This window comes from Nerophis ophidion, linkage group LG28 (genome assembly GCF_033978795.1).
Source record: "Nerophis ophidion isolate RoL-2023_Sa linkage group LG28, RoL_Noph_v1.0, whole genome shotgun sequence".
Taxonomy (NCBI): Eukaryota; Metazoa; Chordata; class Actinopteri; order Syngnathiformes; family Syngnathidae; genus Nerophis; species Nerophis ophidion.
In genome coordinates, this window is record NC_084638.1 from 5,415,176 (window position 1) to 5,429,086 (window position 13,911).

At 42.0% G+C, this 13,911-nt stretch overlaps 1 protein-coding gene across 2 annotated transcripts; it reads right to left on the reverse strand.

The window, feature by feature from the left end:
* Positions 1-1,544: 1,544 nt before the first annotated feature.
* rps14 (ribosomal protein S14) lies at positions 1,545-11,022 on the reverse strand. 2 transcript variants are annotated; one of them, XM_061891264.1, is made up of 5 exons: positions 10,865-11,022; positions 6,649-6,800; positions 6,380-6,541; positions 1,718-1,794; positions 1,545-1,647 (listed from the first exon to the last, which is right to left on the reverse strand). In XM_061891264.1, exons 2-5 carry the CDS (start codon positions 6,795-6,797, stop codon positions 1,580-1,582), a joined length of 456 nt encoding a protein of 151 aa, XP_061747248.1. In that variant the 5' UTR covers positions 6,798-6,800; positions 10,865-11,022; the 3' UTR covers positions 1,545-1,579. The 2 variants fall into 2 exon arrangements, with proteins under 2 accessions (XP_061747248.1, XP_061747249.1); XM_061891265.1 differs by lacking the exon at positions 10,865-11,022 and adding an exon at positions 10,797-10,820.
* Positions 11,023-13,911: the final 2,889 nt, after the last annotated feature.

A 13,911-nucleotide genomic window follows, 5' to 3' on the forward strand; every position in this document is an offset into this window, starting at 1 on the left:
CTTGACTGGCCTGCACAGAGTCCTGACCTGAACCCAATAGAACACCTTTGGGATGAATTAGAACGGAGACTGAGAGCCAGGCCTTCTCCACCAACATCAGTGCGAGACCTCCCCAATGCGCTTTTGGAGTGATGGTGGAAAATTCCAATAAACACACTCCGCAACCTTGTGGACAGCCTTTCCAGACAAGTTGAAGCTGTAATAGCTGCAAAAGTGGACACACATAGTATTGAACCCTATGGGTTAGGAATGGGATGGGGCTTCAAGTTCATATGTGAGTCAAGGCAGGCGGCCAAATACTTTTGGCAATATAGCGTGTAGCATCGACTCAAACACTAGTGAATTTGGACACATTTCATGAATCACACATGGAGTTAGTAGGGGATACATGTTATTTCAGCATATTTACATGCACCCATTTGGAGGACTGCAGTCATGCATTCCTGCAGTAGGGGATTAAAAAAATTGCTATTGCGACATCCAGTGGACGCATTTGGAAGAGCAGTTTCATCTAGTTTTTTCATACTTACCAAATCATTTCGTGGGCCGGATAAAACCTGTTCTCGGGCCTGATCCGACCCACGGGTCGTACGTTTGACATCCCTGGACTAAAACATGCAGCTGGCAATCACAATTTAATCTTATTTAACAGTATTAATATCATGGAAAACAAGTGTAACCTGCCCCTAAAAGTTGCTGCTTCCTGTAATTGTGTACAATTTATATTTGTACACAATCTTGTCAACTTTTCATCACATCTTTACCTTTAATGATGCTTCTTCCTTCATTCAGCAGGCATCATAATGAACAAGACAGTCATTCATTCCCCCTCAGCGACCAACGGTGGCAAAAGTGGCGCATCCATCCATCCATTTACTACCGCTTGTCCCTCTCGGCACTGCATGAGAAATCAGCGAGAGCAGCCAGAAGAAAGAACTTTGCAGCGACTAATCAAATGATGCGGGGGCGTGGTCATCCCTGCTCTGCGCTAGGGTTTCTAAACCACGTCATTGTGTTATGCTAGAAAAATTTGTGCTTGCAATAAAGATGTCTCTACAATTATTCAGGTTATGTAACACAGTATTGGTGACGGTTTTTAAATAAATGTTGAAGTGATTTAGAGGTAGAATAGATTGTTCCCATTAGCTGCATTGTTAACCGATATTTAAATGTTAATGCTAAATAAACAAAAACCTATGTCTTCTTGTGTCTCAATAGGCAAAATTCCCAAAAATGCAGCTGCTCCTCGAGAGTTAAAAGTACACCACCACATCATTTTTTGGTGCTTTCATTAGCAAAAGGCTTTCCCACAGATGTGCCAACCTCGGAACATTTTTAATTGGGTCCGTGCGGACTTGCTTCCGTTGAACTTGTAATTGTGACAAATCAGTAACATTTGATGAAAACGCCTACAAGCTAATCAGATTGTAGAGATAGTTGGCTGCCACTAATAAAACATTCAAGCTTTACACAGCATGTAAACAGCGTTCAAAGAGAATCAAACCTCACACTGCAGTGTTGCACCACAACAAACAGGAAGTACAAACGTTTAACACCTTTATTGTTAACTTTGCTGGATTTACAGTCGACGACCACGGCGTCCACCCTTTCTTCGGGTGGAGTCTGATGGGATTGGAGTCACATCCTCTGAAAAAATATGTCAGACGTTAGCATTTACTTTCCCTTGCATGTGTGTGTGTATGTGTGTGTCTCTCACCAATGCGCCCGATCTTCATTCCAGATCTGGCGAGCGCTCTGAGAGCAGACTGTGCTCCTGGCCCAGGTGTCTTGGTGCTGAAACAAGCCACCAAGTGTCACGTCGTCAGGATTGTTTGTTTGCAAACATGGAACAAAAGCAGCAGAGCCGACAAAGTACGACAGTTGCAGGCTTTTCTCTGACGAGCAAACTTCATTTAATTCAATGCAGCGCAGTTTAAGAGATCAGAGTAGTGATTACTGGTATACATCATACGCAAATACGGTGTTAGCTTTCACTGTTATGCTGATGACACCCAACTCTACATGCCCCTAAAGCTGACCAACACGCCGGATTGTAGTCAGCTGGAGGCGTGTCTTAATGAAATTAAACAATGGATGTCCGCCAACTTTTTGCAACTCAACGACAAAAAAACGGAAATGCTGATTATCGGTCCTGCTAGACACCGACCTCTATTTAATAATACAACTTTAACATTTGACAACCAAACAATTAAACAAGGTGACTCGGTAAAGAACCTGTGTATTATCTTCGACCCAACTCTCTCTGAGTCACACATTAAAAGCGTTACTAAAACGGCTTTCTTTCATCTCCGTAATATCGCTAAAATTCGCTCCATTTTGTCCACTAATGACACTGATATCATTATCCATGCGTTTGTTACATCTCGCCTCGATTACTGTAACGTATTATTTTCGGGTCTCCCCATGTCTAGCATTAAAAGATTACAGTTGGTACAAAATGCGGCTGCTGGACTTTTGACAAGAACAAGAAAGTGATCATATTACGCCTGTACTGTATATACCTTTATATACATATATACATACATATATACCTATACTGGCTCACCTGCAGTGGCTTCCTGTGCACTTAAGATGTGACTTTAAGGTTTTACTACTTACGTATAAAATACTACACGGTCTACCTCCAGGCTATCTTGCCGATTGTATTGTACCATATGTCCCGGCAAGAAATCTGCGTTCAAAGGACTCCGGCTTATTAGTGATTCCCAGAGCCCCCAAAAAAAGTCTGCGGGCTATAGAGCGTTTTCTGTTCGGGCTCCAGTACTCTGGAATGCCCTCATAGTAACAGTTCGAGATGCTACCTCAGTAGAAGCATTTAAGTCTCATCTTAAAACTTATTTGTATACTCTAGCCTTTAAATAGACCCCCTTTTTGCCCACATATGTGGTCCTCTCCAAGGTTTCTCATAGTCATCATGGTCGACATCCCACTGGGGTGAGTTTTTCCTTGCCCTTATGTAGGCCCTACCGAGGATGTTGTTGTGGTTTGTGCAGCCCTTTGAGGCACTTGTGATTTAGGTCTATATAAATAAACATTGATTGATTGATATACTTCACAATTATATTTCTTCATATAAAAAACCGGTATCATATATGTATATATTGTATCTGCTGATGTAGTTAAAAGTAAAAGGCCGATAGCGATACAAAGAGGCCAATGTGTCAAAATAAGAATAAAAAACGGCTTGACAAATAATCAGTCAATCTTTAACACGTATGCTACACGTGGAAGCCGAATGTATTTGATGAATGATTTAAAAAAAATACATTCCTACATGTGCTGGGGGGGAATCCATTCATATCAAAATCAGGATTCTTATTCATTACCAGCAAGAATCGAGAAGAAAAAACCCGCCATCACTGGGCTTATTTGCTGCATACATACACCATGCTCGCTTCCAAGAGCGGCTTTTTAACCTGTTTTAAAAGGGTTCTGTACTTTTTTTATATAGCAAATATTGTTTGAATAGAGAATCATGTCACATGGAATTGATTCTGAAACAAATATTCCCCCCTAGAATGGGAATGGAATGATGAGTTGATAAGACTGACATACACACCTCTACCCAAACCATGACACTGATACATTTGGTCTGATTTCCAAAATAGACGATGTATCACCTTTACCGCGCATGTTGATCTAAAATGTCAAGTACAAGTTGTTAACAAATGTGAACAAGTCGTACAGGCAGCAACAGGGTTTCTTATCAGCAAATATAATTTTAAGAACCAATGTAATGAATGTGTCCAACTGCATATGGTTATTATACATTATCAAAAGCTTGCAATTGTTTGTATACACACAATTTTAAGCATTTGACAATAATGTGGAATAGCTAAAATGTTTACATTGGCTGTTATTATCCAGCGCATTAAAATTGGTTTGCAAGACTTTTTTTTACCCCACCTTCCGCCCGATAGTAGCTGAGATAGGCGCCAGCGCCCCCCGCGACCCCAAAAGGGAATAAGCGGTAGAAAATGGATGGATGGATAGACTTTTTTTCTGTAGTAGCATCCGGTGTTGGGAATTATTGCACCGGCCGCAGACAATAGACAAAAGGTTCCGTCTGTCAATCATCACTTGGACCCTTCAATCCAAATTATTAAAAGAGAACTGCACTTAAACCCTGTATTGGTTGATCAACGTAAGATACCCAAAAGTATTTTTTTCAATTGTAATTCTTTAAAACATGTTGTAAAAAATGCATATCCTCTAGAGATACACGGTTTGCGGTCTCATCCGCGGGTCGGGCGGTTGACATGACGAAAAAATAGATTTTAATTTAAATTCGGGCGGGTGGCGGTTGAACCATCCGGAATTTTTTGATTTCCATGGTTCTGTGATCGATATCCTTTGCCATTCAAAGTGCCATTTAAGACCCGTGTCATAAAGCGAAGAAGTCAATAAGAGACGCTATTATTCTCCTGAATGACTGCCGGCAGCCACCTAGATAATAAGTATTAGGGCGTGCTATGAAGCCACTGGCTTTGTCGCCTGTTACAACATGTATGATCTGCTTGTCAGTCCAGCATCATGTTGTGTGTGGCTTTCGTGGCAACACGCACACGACTGCAAGGCATGCTGGGTGACACAAAGTACACTAATGGTTGTGATATAAACAATTTTAACACTCTTAGTAATATGCGCCACGCTGTGAAGCCACGCCAATTAAGAAGGACAAACACATTTCGGGAGAACATCCTCCCAGTAACACAACAAATACCCATAATCCTTTGTATTCATGACACTTCCCCACTATTTTATACACCCCGCTAGCAGCAACCCCCCCCGTGCGTCGGTAAGGTGGGCGGGGTTGGGGGAGCGGGGGTTTAAAATATATTCAGGATGTGTCACGGATACAAAGGATTATGGTTATTTGTTGTGTTACTGTGAGGATGTTCTCCCGAAATGTGTTTGTCAATCTTGTTGGGTGTGGCTTCACAGCGCGGCGCATATTAGTAAGTGTTAAAAGTTGTTTATATCACAACCATCAGTGTACTCTGTATAACCCAGTATGCCTTTCAATCTTCAACGTGTAATTGCAGAAGCTGCACACAACATGTTGCCGGACCAAAAATCGGTTCATACATGTTGAAGGTGTCTAAGGCAATGGCTTCACAGCACACCTATATTCTTGTAATCGGGATGAACGCAATTGGATAGTCGCGGGAACGTTAGCGGCTCCAATTGTCATCATTGGTTTATATAGCTCTGTGAGTGGTAGAGGCGGACAGCCTCTGATGTATTTCAGCGGGCGGGTACGGTCCAGATAAAATGTTGGTTCGGGTGGACGGCGGGTGGATGACGACTTTGGTGGCGCGGATGATATAATTGCCTATCCGCGCATCTCTAATATCCTCTGAAAGTATGCCTTTTATTGGCCACATACTGGAAGATATGTTTTTAGGTCAGGATACAATTAAAAACATATAAGGTTTATGGAATAATAAATGATCATACTAAGAATGCAAATGATGCATGTGTTATGAATTGGATGATTGATTTAAACATTTTAAAAAGAAATGTCATGGACTGATATTTGGAAAAATACTAATAAGCACAATGAGTAGATTCTATTTAAACATCCAAAGTTGTTTAAAATGGGTATAGTAGATAGAAAACTATATATTAAAATCATGCAGCTGAAGGAACTATATTTCATTTGCTGTAAGAATGTCAGATAATAAAAGTTGTGGTCTGTTGGAAAGAATTGCCCCGATTTTCCACCTGAGGTCACCGTAGGTAATGTGAGGTGCCGACATGTTAACTCGTGTGTGTCGGAACTGGCGACGACTAAAATAAAGCTAAGCTTCCTCATGAACATGACATGGTGTCAGAGATAAGGACTACACGCCTCCAGTGACCTGAGAATGGCACAGTTTGCGTCCTCAGAGCCAGTAGATATTTCTGCCGAGCAGAGTGGGAACTATGGAGGCAGTGCTTTTCATGCCTCCTCTTGCATCCAGTTTGACAGCCAGAGTAAAAGAAACAAACCGATAGGGATGGGAATCGAAAACGGTTTTATGTTCAAAACCAGATCCCAGTGCATCAATCACTTGGAATCAATTTTTCCAAGTGATTCCCTCATCGATGCCTGTGTGTTGGGAATGACGTCGTTATGCAATATGCGTAGGGACATCAGAAAGCCAAATGGCTGCGCCCGGGTGAAACAAACGCTTTAGAGTTGACTATATCTGACAAGAAACGATTGCAACAGCGCTAGTTATAACAGCCACTACCTCATCAAAAGGACATACGAGCAATATGCTGAAGTTTGAACACACATCATGCAACACCTATAAATAGATGGTGCCTTTTTGAACCAGGTTGATCCCATCCCAAAAGAAGTAACACTCACCGGTTCCCTCCGGTGGCCCTCAGCTTGATGTGCAGCGCGGTGATGCCGAGCTCTTTGCAACGCTGAGCGACGTCCTGCGCGGCCAACATGGCGGCGTAGGGAGAAGACTCGTCTCTGTCGGCCTTCACCTTCATGCCGCCGGTCACGCGACAGATGGTCTCCCTGGAAATGACACAAAGACTACCTGTTAATGTGCCCACATTACAGTCATTCAGACGTTGAGGCTTGGCATTTCTTCTGGGTTGCTTAGCGACCGGTCCACAACTTACTTTCCAGAGAGGTCTGTGACATGCACGAAAGTGTCGTTGAAGGAAGCGAAGATGTGACACACGCCAAAGACGTTCTCTCCTTCGGCCACCTGAGGACCCAGGCTGATCACCTGCTCCTCCTTCTTCTCTTTCCCTTTACGCGGTGCCATTGTCTGCAACAACAATCAATCAATATTAAAATGCATGGTACTCATTCATCTTTAGCACAGATTTACTGGAATGTGTGTATTGGACATATTTTCTACAAATGATGTACATTTTGTTTATCTATGGAGAACAGTGACAAAAAGCAAAACAAATTGTCTTGAATTATATGGCGGCAAGTACATAATCATTTACACAAGGCACTATTTTACATTTAGTATGGTAAAATCTGTCATTAAACACTACTTCAAATGCATCTATTTTGTTTATTGAACATTATACATGAACGCCTCCATATTGGGTAACGTCACATTGCTCTCTAAAGTCAATTGCTTGTATTCAGTCACGTGACTTCTTCCCGGATGTGAAAAACAGTGGTGGTCAACCAAGTCAAAGAGGCTGTTATGCAGCAAGTAGCGCTTAAACTAAGTACGCAAGGGGCCTAAATCTTCCTGCAAATGAAATTAAGTTTTTTCCGTAGAGCCATAATCACAGCAAAATCTCAAGCACTAACTTTATACTTTAGCACCTGTCTGTGTGCATTTTTTACTTTCCACTCACAATCTCAATGCTGCTGTATATTGTGTAATATTTAATCCTGTAAAAAAACACATTCTGAATATTTGTCCTCAGGACTGGACTGTGCTAACCTGACCCTCACCAGATCCCTGTAGTTTGCTGAGCTCCACACAAGGACCTGGGACTTCAATAGGGGATGTATTTCAGAAGGCGGAAATTGTAAAAAAAAAAAAAAAATCATTGTATGTGATTGAATAAACCACTTGTCTGTTATCTTGAATGACGTACTACTTCGACCACTCACATTGAAATCAGCCCGTGACGCTGGGAAATCCAAAACAGAACAGCCGACATATTGGATAACGACAGAGCAAAAAGTTAGAGAACTTTTACTGAAGCAACGCGGCAATAGATTCGACAAAACAGTAGCAATATCAGTTGTTTGAATAAACAGTTGCTTCGGCGCGACGTCAAATCTATGAAATCCCGCCCAGCGATCCTAACTGGTTCATTATTTTTTGCTATCTTGAAGGAGTCGAGTCCAAATCTTTGTGTGGAGCTCAGCGAACTACAAGGATCTGGCAAGAGTCAAATTAGGACTGTTCACCTTACCCCCATTTTGCACCATTTTTCTTTCTTTTCTTTTTATGTTTTGCATATTTATAGACTGTCGCACTGACACTGGAGTTGCTTTTAATCTCATTGTACCGGTGTATAGTGACAATAAAAGGCATTCTATTCTAAACTAGGCAGCGGAATAAATCTGAATACTTCATCAAAAAAAAGATTTGTCGAATGGTAAAAGGATTATCCGTCGGTGGCGTTCCAAGACAAGTTGAACAATCTTGTGCTCTAAATTCATTCTACTCGACACAAGTCAAAACTTAGAAAAGCATGGAGGTCGACAACTGTTTTGTGTGCAGCTAGGTTACGAAAACTGGTGTAAAGACTACCAGGATAAATATACATTATATTTGCTCGGGTATGGCTGCATTATATGACTTAACTTCACATGTACATTAATTGAAACTCTTATTGGTAGATTCGCACAGTACAGTACATATACTGTATATTTACATGTACAACTGACTCCTAAATGGTAACACCCAAATTAGTTTTTCAACTCGTTTAAGTCGGGGTGCACGTTAATCAAGTCATGGTAACATCCACGGTAGGGCCAGGCGATATATCAATATACTCGATATATCGCGGGGTTGTCTCTGTGCGATATAGAAAATGACTATATCGTGATATTCGAGTATACGTTCTCACGCAGTTGCTTTTCGCTGCGGGCATTACACTGCATGTGTTTCCCACTCTTTCTTGTCTCTCCTTCTCACAGACTTAAAACAAGCGCACCTTCTTACATGCATCACGTGTGCAACGTCACACGCTACCGCGGAGCAGACAGGTAGCGACATGGTAACGCTAGCTGTGATGCTAACGGTGCGGTGCAGGTGGTAATGACAGAGACAAGGTGCGAATCTGGTAACAAATGAAGAATTACTTCCCAAGAAAAACAGCACGGGGTCCATCGTCTGGCGGTGGTTTGGCTTCAAGCCAAACAATTATGCGGCAAAAGCGTTGTTACAAAAAGTAGCACCGCTGATAATGTAGCATCATTTGAAAAGTAACCCGCTAGAGAATAAGGAGTGCTTGAAACTCTGCATGTCAAATTTAATGGGGGTGCCAAAGCAACGATTTATAAATCAACACCGTATGAAAAAAATATTCAACAACAGGAGAAAACGTCCGCAGTAACCTACCACATAGCGAAGGACATATACTATTTGATTTCCAATAATGCAGCTCATTTTTATTTGAAACCTATTCAAATATCTTGTGTAACATCATGCATGAAAGTGCCCTTTATTTGTTTTAAACTATTGTAGTGGCGTTCTGTACAAAAAGTGCACTTTAATTTAGCGTTGTTTTTTTTTATATCATCTTAGTGACATCATCCACAAAAGTCCACTCATAGCTTGTTTAAAATGTCTCTGACAATTTTGCACTTTCAATTTTGGAAATGACATGAATGTTTGTGCCACTGCTTAATAGATGTTTAATAAATACGGTTTTGGTAAATTGACGTAGTTGTGATATCTCTCTCTGCATGAAAGTCTAAAATAAGCATATAATAAATATGAACAAGAATGTTTTAATGTAGACACATAGAATCATCTTACTGCTGTGATTATATGCAGCAAGTGTTCATTCAAGGCTAAGGCACAATATCGAGATATACAGGACTGTCTCAGAAAATTAGAATATTGTGAAAAAGTCCTTTATTTTATGTAATTCAACTAAAAACATGAAAATGTCATACATTCTGGATTCATTACAGATCAACTGAAATATTGCGAGCCTTTTATTATTTTAATATTGCTGATTATGGCATACAGCTTAAAAAAACTCAAACACCCTATCTCAAAAAATTAGAATATTTCCTCAGACCAAGTAAAAAAAAAAGCTTTATAACAGCAAAACAAAATCAAACATTTGAAAATATCAATTAAGGCTTGCAATATTTCAGTTGATGTGTAATGAATCCAGAATGTATGACATTTTCATGTTTTTAGTTGCATTACAGAAAGTAAAGGACTTTATCTCAATATTCAAATTTTCTGAGACGGTCCTGTATATCGTGACATGGCCCAAAATTATTGAAATATTAAAAGGCCCTATCGCCCAGACCCGATCCACAGTTGTTACGCAAGCCGTTATCAAGTACCCAAAATATAACTGTAAATCTAAAAATTGAGTAAGTGCCCAAAACTTCAATTATAATTGTTGCTTTTGAAAAAAAACTCAACTCTTTAAGAACACCGGACAATAACTTAAGAAAATGATCAAAACTTGTGCGTTTTTCGTCTGAGTTCCACTTGTTTTTTTTATATGCTTGCACTTTTTATTTACCTCTTGGGGAATTCTACAGATTACCATTAAGACAAAAAACAGCGCAAGCATAGGACATTTTTCTTCAAGAAATGCTAAATGTCGCTTAATACTCGTTTAGAACAGGCCCTGACTTGACCACCACGCATTGAGCCGGATGTGACGTCATGTAAAAACAAGCATTACTTTAAATTTATCGACATCTTTTAAGAGTCAGTATTGTTTTCAATGGCCTTGTTTATATATTATTTAAGTATGTCACAACATTTATTACAATATATAAACATTCACGTCAAAAACTAAACATGCTAATGCGTTCGCAACCGCCGACTAAAATAATCGTTTTCTCTTAAATTCATCGCGTATTTATGACTTTCATATCATTATCCTCGCCGATACAACATATTATGTACATAAGATTCCATTTTAATTCACAAAAATTAAAATTTGAATGGTTTTATCGCCACCGACCGAGCGCTTGCATCGCGACGCCAGTAGGCTTGAAAGGTTGAAATCAAACACGGCGAAGTGTGTACACGAACAATTTTGGATAAAAAACAAAGCGAATTCATCACAAAGTCCACACTAACCCAAGAAAAGTTCGGATGGGTTTTCCGCAAAGAGATTTTTAAAGGATGAAGTCTGAGCTCAAACTCACCTCAGGGTGTCTCTATGCTGGATCAAAGTAGAAAAGGAAGTAACTTCCGCTTCCGGCGTCAAAGTTGACGCAGATCAACGCGAGAGTGTAGCTGCTGCCTCCTGCTGGTGGGAAGACTTATTATGTTTGAAACGAAGATTTAAATAGTTCATTCATTCTTGTATTTTAAAGAAGACATACTGAATATGAATATAATAATTATATTATAAATACAAATATTAACATTAAAGACAGTTTTTGATGTGAACTGTTCGCTTAATCAATTGAAAAACTTTTAGTTCAGATTGGGACTACATTGGGATTAAATTCGGACCATATTGGGACTAGTGACGGACTACATTGGGGTCACATTTGGTTTAGGTTGGGACTACAGTGGGACTATATTGGGACCAAATTGGGACTACAGTGGGACCACATTGGGGCGACTTTGGGACTAGAGTGGGACCACATTGGGTCCACTTTTTGTCCAGATTGGGACTACATTGGGACCACATTGGGACTAGAGTTCGACTACATTGGGGTCGCATGTGGTTCGGATTGGGACTACAGTGGGACTACATTGGGACCACATTGGGACTAAAGCGGGACCACATTGGGGCGACTTCGGGACTAGAGTGGGACCACATTGAGTCCACTTTTTGACCAGATTGGGATTACATTGGGACCACATCCAGACTAGGGTCAGACCACATTGGGACCCTATTGGGACTACAGTGCGACCACATTGGGACCATATTGGGACTACATTGGGGCCACATTGGGACTAAAGTGGGACCACATTGGGTCCACTTTTGGTTCAGATTGGGACCACATTGGGGCCACATTGGGACTAAAGTGGGACCACATTGGGTCAACATTTAGTTCAGATTGGGATCATATTGGGACCACATTGGGACTAGAGTGGGACCTCATTGGGGTCACATTTGGTTCAGATTGGGAGTACAGTGGGACTACATTGGGACCAAATTGGGACTAGAGTGGGACTACATTGGGGTCACCTTTGGTTCAGATTGGGACTACAGTGGGACTATAATCGCACCACATTGGGACTAAAGTCGGCCTACATTGGGGTTGCATTTGGTTCAGGTTGGGACTTCAGTGGGACTACATTGGGACCAAATTGGGACTAAAGTTGGACCACATTGGGGCGACTTTGGAACTAGAGTGGGACCACATTAAGTCCACTTTTTGTCCAGATTGGGACTACATTGGGACCACATTGGGACTAGAGTCGGACTACATTGGGGTTACATGTGGTTCAGATTGGGACAACAGTGGGACTATATTGGGACCAAATTGGGACTACAGTTGGACCACATTGGGGTGACTTTGGGACTAGAGTGGGACCACATTGAGTCCGCTTTTGTCCAGATTGGGACTACATTGGGACCACATCCAGACTACAGTCGGACTACATTGGGGTTACATGTGGTTCAGATTGGGACTACAGTGCGACTACATTGGGACCACATTGGGACTAAAGTGGGACCACATTGGGACTAGAGTGGGACCACATTGGGTCCACTTTTTGTCCAGTTGGGACTACATTGGGACCACATTGGGACTAGAGTCGGACTACATTGGGGTTACATGTGGTTCAGATTGGGACCACAGTGGAACTACATTGGGACCACATTGGGACTAAAGTGGGACCACATTGGGGCGACTTTGGGACTAGAGTGGGACCACATTGGGACTACATTGGGGCCACATTGGGACTACAGTGGGACCATATTGGGACTACAGTGCGACCACATTGGGACCACAGTGGAATTACAGTGGGACCACATTAGGGCCACATTGGGATCATATTGGGACCCTATTGGGACTACAGTGTGACCACATGGGACCATATTGGGACTACATTGGGGCCACATTGGGAATATAGTGGGACCACATTGGGTCCACTTTTGGTTCAGATTGGGACTACATTGGGACCACATTGGGGCCACATTGGAACTAAAGTGGGACCACATTGGGTCAACATTTAGTTCAGATTGGGACTACATTGGGACCACATTGGGACTAGAGTGGGACCTCATTGTGGTCACATTTGGTTCAGATTGGAGGTACAGTGGGACTACATTGGGACTAAATTGGAAAGAGTTGGACTACATTGGGGTCACCTTTGGTTCAGATTGGGACTACTGTGGGACTATATTGGGACCACATTGGGACTAGAGTCAGACTACATTGGGGCCCCATTTGGTTCAGATTGGGACTACAGTCGGACTACATTGGGACCAATTTGGGACTAAAGTGGGACTATTTTGGGGCGACTTTGGGACTAGAGTGGGACCACATTAAGTCCACTTTTTGACCAGATTGGGAGTACATTGGACCCACATCCGGACTAGAGTCTGACCACATTGGGCGTGGCGCAGTGGGAGAGTGGCCGTGCGCAACCCGATGGTCCCTGGTTCAAATCCCACCTAGTGCCAACCTTGTCATGTCCGTTGTGCCCTGAGCAAGACACTTCACCCTTGCTCCTGATGGGTGCTGGTTGGCGCCTTGCATGGCAGCTCCCTCCATCAGTGTGTGAATGGGTAAATGTGGAAGTAGTGTCAAAGCGCTTTGAGTACCTTGAAGGTAGAAAAGCGCTATACAAGTACAACAGATTTATTTATTTATTGGGACTACAGTGGGACCATATTGGGACCACATTGGGGCCACATTGGGACTAAAGTGGGACCACATTGGGTCCACTTTTGGTTCAGATTGGGACTACATTGGGACCACATTGGGGCCACATTGAGTTCAGATTGGGACTATATTGGGACCACATTGGGACTAGAGTGGGACCTCATTGGTGTCACATTTGGTTCGGACTGGGTGTACAGTGGGACTACATTGGTACCAAATTGGGACTAGAGTGGGACTACATTGGGGTCACCTTTGGTTCGGATTGGGACTACAGTGGGACTATATTGGGACCACATTGGGACTAGAGTCTGACTACATTGGGGTCACATTTGGTTCAGATTTGGACTACAGTGGGACTACATTGGAACCAAATTGGGACTAAAGTGGGACCACATTGGGACTAC